We start from the raw sequence: 18,772 nt of genomic DNA on the forward strand, positions 1-18,772 counted from the left end.
TGAGTGGCTATTCTTCCTGGGTGAGCCCAGAGAGTGAGTGTTGATAGGCTGTTCACCTGTGTGTGGGGGGGGGGGTGCGGGTGGTGACCCCACAGCTCACCTCACCAGCATCCACGCTTTGCCAAATTGCTGGATAGTCATCCAGGAGTGGGAAGTCCTAGCTGATTCAAATCCCCTCCCCAACCCCTTCCACCCCAGCTGAGGGGTATTGAAGCTCCTACCTTCTGCGGCACTGTGATCTGTTAATCAGCGCAGACCCAGACCGTCCCAGTCTGCGTGGCTCAGGTCGACATTCGGCCATCTGCGTCACTGCTGGATCAGGAGGCCAATAGGCAACCTGTTCCCAGGATAGGTGTGAGGGGTGCCAGTCCTTCATATTTAGCCTTTCAGATAGCAGAGAGCAGGAAACCAAACATATATTAGCACCCTGAGAGGCAGAGGGGAACGTTTTGCAGTCGGGAAGGGACTGGGGGAGCGCTATTTAAAGGCGGCTGCTTTCTGCCTTTTTTTGTCGGCGACATTTTTGCACCACGCATTCTGAGAGAGAGAGACTTCTGGAGAGATTCAACGCTATGTGAAGGAGGTTTGGGGACTGAGCAGCACTTTGCAGGTTGGTTTTGATTTGACCTTCCTTGCATCGATTTAGAAGAGACTGTGGGGGCTGCACTCTGAGCTCTTTCCCTGGGCCTCTCCATTGTTCTTTCCAGCAGATTTGATGTACAGGTCTCTCCAGGCCGAGATTCAAGGCTGCAATGAGCAGGGTGTGGATGGAGAGCAAAATCGACTCTCCCCTTTAAGAACTGGCCGGCGCCAGTGTGTCTGTGTTCCATTGCTGACTGACATCACATGAGCTTCACCAGCGCTCTGAGGTAACACCTCGCTCCTCGGCGTTAGCGCCTTAAGAGAGGTGTGTAGCGCCTGATTTAGCGCTCCAATCACCTCCAGGGGCGATAAAAGCCAAGTTTGCAGTCGGAGGCGATAATTAGCGCCAGGCGCTAAACTTTGCACCCGGCCGATAATTGCGTCCCAAACGGGGCGATAGCGAATTTCTCCCCCGTGGAGCACTGTCCTTTCACTCTATTGGGCCTACTGAGAGAGAGAGAGAGAGAGAGAGCGAGATTCTGAGGGGGATTGACAGGGTAGATGCAGGGAGGGTGTTTCCCTGGGCTGGAGTGTCTAGAACCAGGGGGCACAGTCTCAGGATAAGGGGTCGACCAATTAGGACTGAGATGAAGAGGAATTTCTTCACTCGGAGGGCGGTGAATCTTTGGGATTCTCTGCCCCAGAGGGCTGTGGAGGCTCAGTCGTTGAGTATATTCAAGGCTGAGATCGATAGATTTTTGGACTCGAGGGGAATCGAGGGATATGGGGATCAGGCGGGAAAGTGGAGTTGAGGTCAATGATCAGCCATGATCTTATTGAATGGCGGAGCAGGCTCGAGGGGCCGAATGGCCGACTCCTGCGCCTATTTCTAATGTTCTTAAACAGACAGACACAGAGTGAGATAGAGAGTGAGAGAGAAAGAGACAGACACAAAGAGAAAAAGACAGAGAGACACAGAGACAGAGAGAGAAAGAGAAACAAAGAAACAGAGAGATAAACAGAGAGAGACAGAGAGAAAGAGAGAGACAGAAAGAGGGACAGGCAGAATGAGAGACAGAGAGAGAGAGAGACATAGAGCAAGAGAGAGAAAGAGACAGAGACACAGAAAGAGAGAGACAGAAAGAGACAGAGAAACAGTGAGAGACGGAAAGAGAGGCACAAAGACAGACACGGAGAGAGAAAGAAAGACAGAGAGATAAAGAGACAGAGAGAGAGAGAAAGACAGAGAGGCAGAGAGAGAGAGACAGAGAAGCAGAGAGAGAGACAGAAAGAAAGAGAGACAGAGAGTGAAACAGACAGAGAGAGAGGCAGAGAGAGAGACACACACACACAAAGGCAGAGAGAGACACAAGGGCAGAGAGAGATGAAGAGAAACAGTGAGACAGTGAGCAAGAGAGGCTGACTGATAGAGAGGGAGAGAGAAAGAAAAAGAGGGATGTTAAGTCTGTGTGTTATAGTGATAATTACTACACAGACTACAAGAGTAAATTCAACAGGTCTTTACTGGTTGGAGGTCGGGACTATACTGAATACAATATTTCTACACAGTGCTTATATACCGGTGTGGTCACCACCGGTATTACGTATACAGCAGCCAGAGAAAGTAGTACATCTCTTAAGGTGGAACAGGCTTAAGTTCTCTTAAGGTGGAACAGGTTACATACACCACAAGGGAGAGAAAGAGAATGAGAAGAGAGTCAATGTCAGGATTTTCCATGGCTTTGAACTCCATAACTCCCAATAACAGCCAAGCCATTGGTTTAATATTTAATCTTTAGGACCTCAGCTCGGACAGTGCGGAAGCCCCCTGGTACTGCCCTGCCGTGTCGTTGTAGCTCCATCCACTCAGGCGCTTCACCCAGTCCCAGTGAGGAGACGGAGGGGGTAATCCTAACTCTGGGTGATAGTGTAAGGTGCGTTTTGGCCGATGGTTAATCCACCTGTCCCCGTTTCCGTGTCTATCGACCAGCGGAAAGGGAACGCGCCGTTCAGAATTAAGGCTCTGAAAATCAGAAGCGAGTCACTCCAGAACGTGAAAGCACCCATGCACATCGGAGAGTAAAGCAAGAGAACATGCAGACAGAAGGAAACGGTTAACGATAGATAAAAGCTGTGGGGGCCAAGCTGACTTGAGCCGATATTGTAAAAGGTTTGATACCGGCTCGGCCGCTGGTTAAACACCTCTCCTGAATTTCCGCTCACCGGGTGGGACTCAGGAACGAGTGTAAATCTGGTGTGTAAGGGGACTGGAGCAGGAAGCTTGGATAAATATGCCTTTGTATTTCCTTTAATAGCAATGGAAAGATTATCGCTTGTCTTGGAACAACTCCGATTATGAAGGCCTTCAGCTGGTCAGAGTCCCTTCCGACATGGTCTGGCTTCCCGAAATCGTCCTCGAGAACAAGCGAGTATCCTCTTCATGAGCTTGCTTTGTACAGTCAACTCCCAGCTCGCTATTGTCCTGTAACACACTCCCAGCTCACTATTATCCTGTAACACACTCCCAGCCCACTATTAGCCTGTAACACACTCCCAGCTCACTATTGTCCTGTAACACACTCCCAGCTCACTATTATCCTGTAACACACTCCCAGCTCACTATTATCCTGTAACACAGTCCCAGCTCACTACTATCCTGTAACACACTCCCAGCTCACTATTATCCTGTAACACACTCCCAGCTCACTATTAGCCTGTAACACACTCCCAGCTCACTCTTGTCCTGTAACACACTCCCAGCTCACTATTATCCTGTAACACACTCCCAGCTCACTATTATCCTGTAACACTGTCCCAGCTCACTACTATCCTGTAACACACTCCCAGCTCACTATTATCCTGTAACACACTCCCAGCTCACTATTGTCCTGCAACACACTCCCAGCTCTGTATTATCCTGTAACATACTCCCAGCTCACTGTCGTCCTGTAACACACTCCCAGCTCAGTATTATCCTGTAACACAGTCCCAGCTCACTATTATCCTGTAACACACTCCCAGCTCACTATTATCCTGTAATACACTCCCAGCTCACTGTTACCCTGTAACACACTCCCAGCTCACCATTGTCCTGTAACACACTCCCAGCCCACTATTACCTTGTAACACACTCCCAGCTCACTATTGTCCTGTAACACACTCCCAGCTCACTATTATCCTGTAACACACTCCCAGCTCACTATTACCCTGTAACACAGTCCCAGCTCACTATTATCCTGTAACACACTCCTGGCTCACTATTATCCTGTGACACACTCCCAGCTCACTATTGTCCTGTAACACACTCCCAGCTCTGTATTATCCTGTAACACACTCCCAGCTCACTATCATCCTGTAACACACTCCCAGCTGACTATTATCCTGTAACACACTCCCAGCTCACTATTATCCTGTAACACACTCCCAGCTCACTATTACCCTGTTAACACACTCCCAGCTCACTATGATCTTGCAACACACTCCCAGCTCTCTATTGTCCTGTAACACACTCCCAGCTCACTATTATCCTGTAACACTCGCACAGCTCTCTATTATCCTGTAACACACTCCCAGCTCACTATGGTCCTGTAACACACTCCCAGCTCACTATTAACCTGTAACACACGCCCAGCTCACTATGGTCCTGTAACACACTCCCAGCTCACTATTGTCCTGTAACACACTCCCCGCTCACTATTGTCCTGTAACACACTCCCAGCTCACTATTATCCTGTAACACACTCCCAGCTCACTATTATCCTGTAACACACTCCCAGCTCACTATTACCCTGTTAACACACTCCCAGCTCACTATGATCTTGCAACACACTCCCAGCTCTCTATTGTCCTGTAACACACTCCCAGCTCACTATTATCCTGTAACACTCGCCCAGCTCTCTATTATCCTGTAACACACTCCCAGCTCACTATGGTCCTGTAACACACTCCCAGCTCACTATTAACCTGTAACACACGCCCAGTTCACTATTACCTTGTAACATATTTCCAGCTCACTATTGTCCTGTAACACACTCCCAGCTCACTGTTATCAGGTAACACACTCCCAGCTCACTGTTATCCTGTAACACACTCCTAGCTCACTATTATCCTGTGACACACTCCCAGCTCACAATTGTCCTGTAACACACTCCCAGCTCACTATAATCCTGTGACACACTCCCAGCTCACTATAATCCTGTGATACACTCCCAGCTCACTATTGTCCTGCAACACACTCCCAGCTCTCTATTATCCCATGACATACTCCCAGCTCACTATTGTCCTGTGACACACCCCCAGCTCTCTATTATCCCATGACACGCTCCCAGCTCACTATTGTCCTGTGACACACTCCCAGCTCACTATTGTCCTGTAACACACTCCCAGATCGCTATTGTCATGTGACACACTCCCAGCTCTCTGTTATCCTGTGACACACTCCCAGCTCACTGTTATCCTGTGACACACTCCCAGCTCTGTTATCCTGTGACACACCCCCAGCTCACTATGATCCTGTAACACACTCCCAGCTCACTATGATCCTGTGACACACTCCCAGCTCTCTGTTATCCTGTAACACACTCCCAGCTCTCTGTTATCCTGTGACACACTCCCAGCTCTCTATTATCCTGTAACGCACTCCCAGCTCACTATTATCCTGTGACACACTCCCAGTTTTCTGTTATCCTGTGACACACTCCCAGCTCAATATTGTCCTGTAACACACTCCCAGCTCTCTGTTATCCTGTGACACACTCCCACCTCAATATGATCCTGTAACACACTCCCAGCTCACCGTTATCCTGTGACACACTCCCACCTCACTATGATCCTGTGACACACTCCCAGCTCACTATTGTCCTGTAACACACTCCCAGCTCTGTTATCCTGTAACACACTCCCAGCTCTCTGTTATCCTGTAACACACTCCCAGCTCTCTGTTATCCTGTGACACACTCCCAGCTCACTGTTATCCTGTGACACACTCCCAGCTCTCTGTTATCCTGTAACACACTCCCAGCTCTCTGTTATCCTGTGACACACTCCCAGCTCACTATGATCCTGTAACACACTCCCAGCTCTCTGTTATCCTGTAACACACACCCAGCTCTCTGTTATCCTGTGACACACTCCCAGCTCTCTGTTATCCTGTAACACACTCCCAGCTCTGTTATCCTGTAACACACTCCCAGCTCTCTGTTATCCTGTGACACACTCCCAGCTCACTATGATCCTGTGACACACTCCCAGCTCTCTGTTATCCTGTGACACACTCCCAGCTCTCTGTTATCCTGTGACACACTCCCAGCTCTCTGTTATCCTGTAACACACTCCCAGCTCTCTGTTGTCCTGTAACACACTCCCAGCTCACTATGATCCTGTGACACACTCCCAGCTCTCTGTTATCCTGTGACACACTCCCAGCTCTCTGTTATCCTGTGACACACTCCCAGCTCTCTGTTATCCTGTGACACACTCCCAGCTCTCTGTTATCCTGTGACACACTCCCAGCTCTCTGTTATCCTGTGACACACTCCCAGCTCACTATGATCCTGTGACACACTCCCAGCTCTCTGTTATCCTGTGACACACTCCCAGCTCTCTGTTATCCTGTGACACACTCCCAGCTCACTATTGTCCTGTAACACACTCCCAGCTCTCTGTTATCCTGTAACACACTCCCAGCTCACTATGATCCTGTGACACACTCCCAGCTCTCTGTTATCCTGTGACACACTCCCAGCTCTCTGTTATCCTGTGACACACTCCCAGCTCTCTGTTATCCTGTGACACACTCCCAGCTCTCTGTTATCCTGTGACACACTCCCAGCTCTCTGTTATCCTGTGACACACTCCCAGCTCTCTGTTATCCTGTGACACACTCCCAGCTCTCTGTTATCCTGTGACACACTCCCAGCTCTCTGTTATCCTGTGACACACTCCCAGCTCACTATGATCCTGTGACACGCTCCCAGCTCTCTGTTATCCTGTGACACACTCCCAGCTCTCTGTTATCCTGTGACACACTCCCAGCTCTCTTTTATCCTGTAACACACTCCCAGCTCACTATGATCCTGTGACACACTCCCAGCTCTCTGTTATCCTGTGACACACTCCCAGCTCTCTGTTATCCTGTGACACACTCCCAGCTCTCTGTTATCCTGTGACACACTCCCAGCTCAATATTGTCCTGTAACACACTCCCAGCTCACTATGATCCTGTGACACACTCCCAGCTCTCCGTTATGCTGTGACACACTCCCAGCTCACTATGATCCTGTGACACACTCCCAGCTCTCTGTTATCCTGTGACACACTCCCAGCTCACTGTTATCCTGTGACACACTCCCAGCTCTCTGTTATCCTGTGACACACTCCCAGCTCACTATTATCCTGTGACACACTCCCAGCTCTCCGTTATCCTGTGACACACTCCCAGCTCACTATGATCCTGTGACACACTCCCAGCTCTCTGTTATCCTGTGACACACTCCCAGCTCTCTGTTATCCTGTAACACACTCCCAGCTCTCTGTTATCCTGTGACACACTCCCAGCTCACTATGATCCTGTGACACACTCCCAGCTCTCTGTTATCCTGTGACACACTCCCAGCTCACTATTGTCCTGTAACACACTCCCAGCTCTCTGTTATCCTGTGACACACTCCCAGCTCTCTGTTATCCTGTAACACACTCCCAGCTCTCTGTTATCCTGTGACACACTCCCAGCTCACTATGATCCTGTGACACACTCCCAGCTCTCTGTTATCCTGTGACACACTCCCAGCTCTCTGTTATCCTGTGACACACTCCCAGCTCACTATGATCCTGTGACACACTCCCAGCTCTCTGTTATCCTGTAACACACTCCCAGCTCTCTGTTATCCTGTGACACACTCCCAGCTCTCTGTTATCCTGTGACACACTCCCAGCTCACTATTGTCCTGTAACACACTCCCAGCTCACTATTATCCTGTAACACACTCCCAGCTCACTATTATCCTGTAACACAGTCCCAGCTCACTACTATCCTGTAACACACTCCCAGCTCAGTATTATCCTGTAACACACTCCCAGCTCACTATTAGCCTGTAACACACTCCCAGCTCACTCTTGTCCTGTAACACACTCCCAGCTCACTATTATCCTGTAACACACTCCCAGCTCACTATTATCCTGTAACACTGTCCCAGCTCACTACTATCCTGTAACACACTCCCAGCTCACTATTATCCTGTAACACACTCCCAGCTCACTATTGTCCTGTAACACACTCCCAGCTCTGTATTATCCTGTAACATACTCCCAGCTCACTATCGTCCTGTAACACACTCCCAGCTCAGTATTATCCTGTAACACAGTCCCAGCTCACTATTATCCTGTAACACACTCCCAGCTCACTATTATCCTGTAATACACTCCCAGCTCACTATTACCCTGTAACACACTCCCAGCTCACCATTGTCCTGTAACACACTCCCAGCCCACTATTACCTTGTAACACACTCCCAGCTCACTATTGTCCTGTAACACACTCCCAGCTCACTATTATCCTGTAACACACTCCCAGCTCACTATTACCCTGTAACACAGTCCCAGCTCACTATTATCCTGTAACACACTCCCGGCTCACTATTATCCTGTGACACACTCCCAGCTCACTATTGTCCTGTAACACACTCCCAGCTCTGTATTATCCTGTAACACACTCCCAGCTCACTATCATCCTGTAACACACTCCCAGCTGACTATTATCCTGTAACACACTCCCAGCTCACTATTGTCCTGTAACACACTCCCCGCTCACTATTGTCCTGTAACACACTCCCAGCTCACTATTATCCTGTAACACACTCCCAGCTCACTATTATCCTGTAACACACTCCCAGCTCACTATTACCCTGTTAACACACTCCCAGCTCACTATGATCTTGCAACACACTCCCAGCTCTCTATTGTCCTGTAACACACTCCCAGCTCACTGTTATCCTGTAACACACGCCCAGCTCTCTATTATCCTGTAACACACTCCCAACTCACTATGGTCCTGTAACACACTCCCAGCTCACTATTAACCTGTAACACACGCCCAGTTCACTATTACCTTGTAACATATTTCCAGCTCACTATTGTCCTGTAACACACTCCCAGCTCACTGTTATCAGGTAACACACTCCCAGCTCACTGTTATCCTGTAACACACTCCTAGCTCACTATTATCCTGTGACACACTCCCAGCTCACAATTGTCCTGTAACACACTCCCAGCTCACTATTATCCTGTAACACACTCCCAGCTCACTATTATCCTGTAACACACCCACAGCCATCTATTATCCTGTGACACACTCCCAGCTCTCTATTATCCTGTGACAGACTCCCAGCTCACAATTTTCTTGTAACACACTCCCAGCTCACTATTGTCTTGTAACACACTCCCAGCTCACTATTGTCCTGTAACACACTCCCAGCTCTCTATTATCCTCTGACACACTCCCAGCTCACTATTATCCTGTAGCACACTCCCAACTCTCCATTATCCTGCAACACACTCCCAGCTCACTATTATCCTGCAACACACTCCCAGCTCTATTATCCTGTGACACACTCCCAGCTCACTATTGTCCTGCAACACACTCCCAGCTCTCTATTATCCTGTGACACACTCCCAGCTCACTATAATCCTGTGATACACTCCCAGCTCACTATAATCCTGTGATACACTCCCAGCTCACTATTGTCCTGCAACACACTCCCAGCTCTCTATTATCCTGTGACACACTCCCATCTCTATTATCCTGTGACACACTCCCAGCTCACTATTGTCCTGCAACACACTCCCAGCTCTCTATTATCCTGTAACACACTCCCAGCTCTATTATCCTGTGACACACTCCCAGCTCACTATAATCCTGTGATACACTCCCAGCTGACTATTGTCCTGCAACACACTCCCAGCTCTCTATTATCCCATGACATACTCCCAGCTCACTATTGTCCTGTGACACACCCCCAGCTCCCTATTATCCCATGACACACTCCCAGCTCACTATTGTCCTGTGACACACTCCCAGCTCACTATTGTCCTGTAACACACTCCCAGATCGCTATTGTCATGTGACACACTCCCAGCTCTCTGTTATCCTGTGACACACCCCCAGCTCACTATGATCCTGTAACACACTCCCAGCTCACTGTTATCCTGTGACACACTCCCAGCTCTGTTATCCTGTGACACACCCCCAGCTCACTATGATCCTGTAACACACTCCCAGCTCACTATGATCCTGTGACACACTCCCAGCTCTCTGTTATCCTGTGACACACTCCCAGCTCTCTATTATCCTGTAACGCACTCCCAGCTCACTATTATCCTGTGACACACTCCCAGCTCAATATTGTCCTGTAACACACTCCCAGCTCTCTGTTATCCTGTGACACACTCCCAGCTCACTGTTATCCTGTAACACACTCCCAGTTTTCTGTTATCCTGTGACACACTCCCAGCTCAATATTGTCCTGTAACACACTCCCAGCTCTCTGTTATCCTGTGACACACTCCCACCTCAATATGATCCTGTAACACACTCCCAGCTCACCGTTATCCTGTGACACACTCCCACCTCACTATGATCCTGTGACACACTCCCAGCTCACTATTGTCCTGTAACACACTCCCAGCTCTGTTATCCTGTAACACACTCCCAGCTCTCTGTTATCCTGTAACACACTCCCAGCTCTCTGTTATCCTGTGACACACTCCCAGCTCACTGTTATCCTGTGACACACTCCCAGCTCTCTGTTATCCTGTAACACACTCCCAGCTCTCTGTTATCCTGTGACACACTCCCAGCTCACTATGATCCTGTAACACACTCCCAGCTCTCTGTTATCCTGTAACACACTCCCAGCTCTCTGTTATCCTGTGACACACTCCCAGCTCTCTGTTATCCTGTAACACACTCCCAGCTCTGTTATCCTGTAACACACTCCCAGCTCTCTGTTATCCTGTGACACACTCCCAGCTCACTATGATCCTGTGACACACTCCCAGCTCTCTGTTATCCTGTGACACACTCCCAGCTCTCTGTTATCCTGTGACACACTCCCAGCTCTCTGTTATCCTGTAACACACTCCCAGCTCTCTGTTATCCTGTAACACACTCCCAGCTCACTATGATCCTGTGACACACTCCCAGCTCTCTGTTATCCTGTGACACACTCCCAGCTCTCTGTTATCCTGTGACACACTCCCAGCTCTCTGTTATCCCGTGACACACTCCCAGCTCTCTGTTATCCTGTGACACACTCCCAGCTCTCTGTTATCCTGTGACACACTCCCAGCTCTCTGTTATCCTGTGACACACTCCCAGCTCTCTGTTATCCTGTGACACACTCCCAGCTCACTATGATCCTGTGACACACTCCCAGCTCTCTGTTATCCTGTGACACACTCCCAGCTCTCTGTTATCCTGTGACACACTCCCAGCTCACTGTTATCCTGTAACACACTCCCAGCTCACTATGATCCTGTGACACACTCCCAGCTCTCCGTTATCCTGTGACACACTCCCAGCTCACTATGATCCTGTGACACACTCCCAGCTCTCTGTTATCCTGTGACACACTCCCAGCTCTCTGTTATCCTGTGACACGCTCCCAGCTCAATATTGTCCTGTAACACACTCCCAGCTCACTATGATCCTGTGACACACTCCCAGCTCTCCGTTATCCTGTGACACACTCCCAGCTCACTATGATCCTGTGGCACACTCCCAGCTCTCTGTTATCCTGTGACACACTCCCAGCTCACTGTTATCCTGTGACACACTCCCAGCTCTCTGTTATCCTGTGACACACTCCCAGCTCACTATTATCCTGTGACACACTCCCAGCTCTCCGTTATCCTGTGACACACTCCCAGCTCACTATGATCCTGTGACACACTCCCAGCTCTCTGTTATCCTGTGACACACTCCCAGCTCTCTGTTATCCTGTAACACACTCCCAGCTCACTATTATCCTGTGACACACTCCCAGCTCACTATGATCCTGTGACACACTCCCAGCTCTCTGTTATCCTGTGACACACTCCCAGCTCACTATTGTCCTGTAACACACTCCCAGCTCTCTGTTATCCTGTGACACACTCCCAGCTCTCTGTTATCCTGTAACACACTCCCAGCTCTCTGTTATCCTGTGACACACTCCCAGCTCACTATGATCCTGTGACACACTCCCAGCTCACTGTTATCCTGTGACACACTCCCAGCTCTCTGTTATCCTGTGACACACTCCCAGCTCACTATGATCCTGTGACACACTCCCAGCTCTCTGTTATCCTGTAACACACTCCCAGCTCTCTGTTATCCTGTGACACACTCCCAGCTCTCTGTTATCCTGTGACACACTCCCAGCTCACTATTATCCTGTGACACACTCCCAGCTCACTATGATCCTGTGACACACTCCCAGCTCTCTATTATCCTGTGACACACTCCCAGCTCTCTGTTATACTGTGACACACTCCCAGCTCTCTGTTATCCTGCGACACACTCCCAGCTCTCTGTTATCCTGCGACACACTCCCAGCTCACTCTGATCCTGTGACACACTCCCAGCTCTCTGTTATCCTGTAACACACTCCCAGCTCTCTGTTATCCTGTGACACACTCCCAGCTCTCTGTTATCCTGCGACACACTCCCAGCTCTCTGTTATCCTGCGACACACTCCCAGCTCTCTGTTATCCTGTGACACACTCCCAGCTCACTATTATCATGTAACACACTCCCAGCTCTCTGTTATCCTGTGACACACTCCCAGCTCACTATGATCCTGTAACACACTCCCAGCTCAATATTGTCCTGTAACACACTCTCAGCTCTCTGTTATCCTGTAACACACTCCCAGCTCTCTGTTATCCTGTGACACTATGTGAATGATGGAAGGTCTTGCAGTGTCCTGACTGCTGCGTTCTCTCTCTCTCCCTCTCTGTAGCGTTGATGGTCAGTTTGAAATTGCTTACTTCGCTAACGTACTTCTCTCCAATGATGGCGGTATATACTGGCTGCCGCCTGCTATATATCGAAGTGCCTGTCCTATTGCCGTGACTTATTTCCCATTCGACTGGCAAAACTGTTCCCTCGTCTTCAGGTAAGTGCCCAAGACAAGGATTAGATTGAAGATAAAGAGGAGGCAAGTTAACACCCCACGCACCACAGACGGCTTTCCGCATCCGAGCTGCCACTGAGTCTATTCTAATGTCCACAAACGCTCCCTATTTAACGGGTTGCGATCTGGTCAATCTTCAGCTCTTCGGCATCTGATAGCCCAAAAATTAAAATTCCATTTTAGGTACTTAATGTAATATTATAAAGTTTTTAAAGTTCTTGCATTTCTATAGTGCCTTTCACAACCTCAGGATGTCCCAAAGCGTTTCATAACCAATCCCGAGACTTGAGCACAAAATCCAGGCTGACACTCCCAGTGCCAGTACTGAGGGAGCGCCGCACTGTCGGAGGGGCAGTACTGAGGGAGTGCCGCACTGTGGGAGGGGCAGTACTGAGGGAGCGCCGCACTGTCAGAGGGGCAGTACTGAGGGAGCGCCGCACTGTCGGAGGGGCAGTGCTGAGGGAGCGCGGCACTGTCGGAGGGGCAGTACTGAGGGAGCGCCGCACTGTCGGAGGGGCAGTACTGAGGGAGTGCCGCACTGTCGGAGGGGCAGCACTGAGGGAGCGCTGCACTGTCGGAGGGGGAGTACTGAGGGAGCACCGCACTGTCGGAGGGGCAGTACTGAGGGAGCGCCGCACTGTCGGAGGGGCAGTACTGAGGGAGCGCCACACTGTCGGAGGGGCAGTACTGAGGGAGCGCCGCACTGTCGGAGGGGCAGCACTGAGGGAGCGCCGCACTGTCGGAGGGGCAGTACTGAGGGAGCGTCGCACTGTCGGAGGGGCAGTACTGAGGGAGCGCCGCACTGTCGGAGGGGTAGTACTGATGGAGCGCCACACTGTCGGAGGGGCAGTACTGAGGGAGCGCCGCACTGTCGGAGGGGCAGTGATGAGGGAGCGCTGCACTGTGGGAGGGGCGGTACTGAGGGAGCGCGGCACTGTTGGAGGGACAGTACTGAGGGAGCGCCGCACTGTCGGAGGGGCAGTACTGAGGGAGCGCCGCACTGTCGGAGGGGCAGTACTGAGGGAGTGCCGCACTGTCGGAGAGGCAGTGCCGCACTGTCGGAGGGGCAGTACTGAGGAAGTGCCGCACTGTCAGAGGGGCAGCACTAAGGGAACGCTGCACTGTCAGAGGGGTAGTACTGAGGGAGTGCCCCACTGTCGGAGGGGCAGTACTGAGGGAGCGCCGCACTGTCGGAGGGGTAGTACTGAGGGAGTGCCGCACCGTCGGTGGGGTAGTACTGAGGGAGCGCCGCACTGTCGGAGGGGCAGTACTGAGGGAGCGCCGCACTGTCGGAGGGGCAGTCCTGAGGGAGCGCCGCACTGTCGGAGGGGCAGTACTGAGGGAGCGCCGCACTGTCGGAGGAGCAGTACTGAGGGAGTGCTTCACCATCGGAGGGGCAGTACTGAGGGAGCGCCGCACTGTCAGACGTGCCACCTTTCGGATGAGACGTTAAACCGAGGCCCCGTCTGCCCTCTCAGGTGGATGTAAAAGATCCCATGGCACTATTTCGAAAAAGAGCAGGGGAGTTCGTCCCGGTGTCCTGGCCATTATTTATCCTTCAACCAACATCACTAAAAACAGATGATCTGATCATTATCACATTGCTGTTTGTGAGAGCTTGCTGTGCGCAAACTGGCGGCCGCGATTGTACATTACAACAGTGACTACACTTCAAAAAGTACTTCATTTGCAGTAAAGTGGTTTGGGGTGTCCTGAATAATCCCCTTTATAAATCACTGGTTAGGCCTCGGCTGGAGTACAGGAAACTCTTTATTATCCGGCACTGACGGGACCGGCGTGGTGCCTGTTGAATCCGTGTGTTAATGGAGACACGGAATGCAGGAGTTGATTTAACAAGTGTTTACTGAACAAAGTCTGGAGGTGAACTAACTATACAAGACGCTATACAGGCTTATATACCCGAGTGGTCACTACCGGTACTACAGTACACAGGGGCTTCAAAAAAACATAGTTCCTCTTAAAGGTACATACACTACAGTGCCGGTTTATCAAAAAGTCCGGATTACAGAGAGGTATAGTTTTAAAAGGTACGAGAGCTCCGTACACAGCAACAAATCCAGGCTTCCCTGTTGCTTAGCAACATGTGCAGGAACTCCGGCCACAGACCAAGCGTCCCTGTTGCTTAGCAACAAGTGCAGGAACCCCAGTTACACAGCCACAGATCCAGGAACGGCCACTAATATGAAGTAAAACTTACCGGAATCTACTCCTGAATTTTGCCGGTTAACAGGGATTTCCGGTTATTTAGGTGCCGGTAAATCGAGAGTTTCCTGTATTGTGTCCAATTCTAGGCACCGCACTACAGGAAGGGTGTCAAGGCCTTGGGGAGGGTTCAGAAGCTGGGTTCTCCTTAGGGCAGAGAAGGTTAAGGGGAGATTTAGTAGACGTGTTCAAAATTGTGAAGTGTAATAATAGGGGTTTAGATAGATGGGGAGACAGTGTTTCCACTGCCAGGAGGATCGGTAACCAGAGGACACAGATCTAAGGTAATTGGCAAAACAACTCGAGGGTAAATGAGGAGAAATTGATTGGCGCAGCGAGTTGTTCTGATCTGGAATCCGCTGCCTGGAAGCAGATTCAATTCTAGCTTTTAAAGTGAATTGGATATAAACTTGAAAAGGAAACATTTCATAGATTCGTAGAACGGTTACAGCACAGTAGGAGGCCATTCGGCCCGTCGAGTCCATGCCGGCCCTCTGCAAGAGCACTTCAGCTCGTCCCACTGATAGAGACACAGGAAGAAACTCCACTGTCCTCTGTTACAGGATAGAGTCACAGGGCGAAACTCCACTGCCCTCTGTTACAGGATAGAGTCACAGGGCGAAACTCCACTGCCCTCTGTTACAGGATAGAGTCACAGGGCGAAACTCCACTGCCCTCTGTTACAGGATAGAGTCACAGGGCGAAACTCCACTGCCCTCTGTTACAGGATAGAGTCACGGGGTGAAACTCCACTGCCCTCTGTTACAGGATAGAGTCACAGGGCGAAACTCCACTGCCCTCTGTTACAGGATAGAGTCACAGGGCGAAACTTCACTGCCCTCTGTTACAGGATACAGTCACAGGGCGAAACTCCACTGCCCTCTGTTACAGGATAGAGTCACAGGGCGAAACTCCACTGCCCTCTGTTACAGGATAGAGTCACAGGGCGAAACTCCACTGCCCTCTGTTACAGGATAGAGTCACGGGCGAAACTCCACTGCCCTCTGTTACAGGATAGAGTCACAGGGCGAAACTCCACTGCCCTCTGTTACAGGACAGAGTCACAGGGTGAAACTCCACTGCCCTCTGTTACAGGACAGAGTCACAGGGTGAAACTCCACTGCCCTCTGTTACAGGATAGAGTCACAGGGTGAAACTCCACTGCCCTCTGTTACAGGACAGAGTCACAGGGTGAAACTCCACTGCCCTCTGTTACAGGATAGAGTCACAGGGCGAAACTCCACTGTCCTCTGTTACACGATAGAGTCATAGGGTGAAACTCTACTGCCCTCTGTTACAGGATAGAGTCACAGGGCGAAACTCCACTGCCCTCTGTTACAGGATAGAGTCACAGGGTGAAACTCCACTGCCCTCTGTTACAGGATAGAGTCACAGGGCGAAACTCCACTGCCCTCTGTTACAGGATAGAGTCACAGGGCGAAACTCCACTGCCCTCTGTTACAGGAGAGAGTCACAGGGCGAAAGACCACTGCCCTCTGTTACAGGATAGAGTCACAGGGTGAAACTCCACTGCCCTGTGTAACAGGATAGAGTCACAGGGCGAAACTCCACTGCCCTCTGTTACAGGATAGAGTCACAGGGCGAAACTCCACTGCCCTCTGTTACAGGATAGAGTCACAGGGCGAAACTCCACTGTCCTCTGTTACAGGATAGAGTCACAGGGCGAAACTCCACTGCCCTCTGTTACAGGATAGAGTCACAGGGCGAAACTCCACTGCCCTCTGTTACAGGATAGAGTCACAGGGCGAAACTCCACTGCCCTCTGTTACAGGATAGAGTCACAGGGCGAAACTCCACTGCCCTCTGTTACAGGATAGAGTCACAGGGCGAAACTCCACTGCCCTCTGTTACAGGATAGAGTCACAGGGTGAAACTCCACTGCCCTCTGTTACAGGATAGAGTCACAGGGTGAAACTCCACTGCCCTCTGTTATAGGATAGAGTCACAGGGCGAAACTCCACTGCCCTCTGTTACAGGATAGAGTCACAGGGTGAAACTCCACTGCCCTCTGTTACAGGGCAGAGTCACAGGGTGAAACTCCACTGCCCTCTGTTACAGGATAGAGTCACAGGGCGAAACTCCACTGTCCTCTGTTACAGGATAGAGTCACAGGGTGAAACTCCACTGCCCTCTGTTACAGGATAGAGTCACAGGGCGAAACTCCACTGCCCTCTGTTACAGGATAGAGTCACAGGGTGAAACTCCACTGCCCTCTGTTACAGGATAGAGTCACAGGGCGAAACTCCACTGCCCTCTGTTACAGGACAGAGTCACAGGGCGAAACTCCACTGCCCTCTGTTACAGGATAGAGTCACAGGGCGAAACTCCACTGCCCTCTGTTACAGGATAGAGTCACAGGGTGAAACTCCACTGCCCTGTGTTACAGGATAGAGTCACAGGGCGAAACTCCACTGCCCTCTGTTACAGGATAGAGTCACAGGGCGAAACTCCACTGCCCTCTGTTACAGGATAGAGTCACAGGGTGAAACTCCACTGCCCTCTGTTACAGGATAGAGTCACAGGGCGAAACACCACTGCCCTCTGTTACAGGATAGAGTCACAGGGTGAAACTCCACTGCCCTCTGTTACAGGATAGAGTCACAGGGCGAAACTCCACTGCCCTCTGTTACAGGATAGAGTCACAGGGTGAAACTCCACTGCCCTCTGTTACAAGATAGAGTCACAGGGCGAAACTCCACTGCCCTCTGTTACAGGATAGAGTCACAGGGTGAAACTCCACTGCGCTCTGTTACAGGACAGAGTCACAGGGCGAAACTCCACTGCCCTCTGTTACAGGACAGAGTCACAGGGCGAAACTCCACTGCCCTCTGTTACAGGATAGAGTCACAGGGTGAAACTCCACTGTCCTCTGTTACAGGATAGAGTCACAGGGCGAAACTCCACTGCCCTCTGTTACAGGATAGAGTCACAGGGCGAAACTCCACTGCCCTGTGTTACAGGATAGAGTCACAGGGCGAAACTCCACTGCCCTCTGTTACAGGATAGAGTCACAGGGCGAAACTCCACTGCCCTCTGTTACAGGATAGAGTCACAGGGTGAAACTCCACTGCCCTCTGTTACAGGATAGAGTCACAGGGCGAAACTCCACTGCCCTCTGTTACAGGATAGAGTCACAGGGTGAAACTCCACTGCCCTCTGTTACAGGATAGAGTCACAGGGTGAAACTCCACTGCCCTCTGTTACAGGATAGAGTCACAGGGCGAAACTCCACTGCCCTCTGTTACAGGATAGAGTCACAGGGTGAAACTCCACTGCCCTCTGTTACAGGACAGAGTCACAGGGCGAAACTCCACTGCCCTCTGTTACAGGATAGAGTCATAGGGTGAAACTCCACTGCCTTTTGTTACAGGATAGAGTCACAGGGTGAAACTCCACTGTCCTCTGTTACAGGATAGAGTCACAGGGTGAAACTCCACTGCCCTCTGTTACAGGATAGAGTCACAGGGCGAAACTCCACTGCCCTCTGTTACAGGATAGAGTCACAGGGTGAAAGACCACTGCCCTCTGTTACAGGATAGATGTCACAGGGTGAAACTCCACTGCCTTCTGTTACAGGATAGATTCACAGGGCGAAACTCCACTGCCCTCTATTACAGGATAGAGTCACAGGGTGAAAGACCACTGCCCTCTGTTACAGGATAGAGTCACAGGGTGAAACTCCACTGCCCTCTGTTACAGGATAGATGTCACAGGGTGAAACTCCACTGCCCTCTGTTACAGGATAGAGTCACAGGGTGAAACTCCACTGCCCTCTG

The 18,772-nt window shown here is 50.7% G+C and overlaps 1 protein-coding gene across 2 annotated transcripts in view; it reads left to right on the forward strand.

Moving 5' to 3' along the window:
* The window catches only part of chrne (cholinergic receptor, nicotinic, epsilon), a 111,539-nt gene that overhangs the window by 21,776 nt on the left and 70,991 nt on the right, over positions 1-18,772 (forward strand). For both annotated transcript variants that reach the window (XM_085977526.1, XM_085977527.1), the window contains exons 4-5: positions 2,898-3,007; positions 12,579-12,734. In XM_085977526.1, coding sequence (XP_085833652.1) covers positions 2,898-3,007; positions 12,579-12,734 — 266 coding nt within the window. The remainder of the gene's footprint in view (positions 1-2,897; positions 3,008-12,578; positions 12,735-18,772) is intronic.

The sequence above is a fragment of the Somniosus microcephalus genome, unplaced genomic scaffold (assembly GCF_052327205.1).
Source record: "Somniosus microcephalus isolate GS21.2 unplaced genomic scaffold, FLI_Smic_1.0 unresolved_chr4, whole genome shotgun sequence".
Classification (NCBI taxonomy): Eukaryota; Metazoa; Chordata; class Chondrichthyes; order Squaliformes; family Somniosidae; genus Somniosus; species Somniosus microcephalus.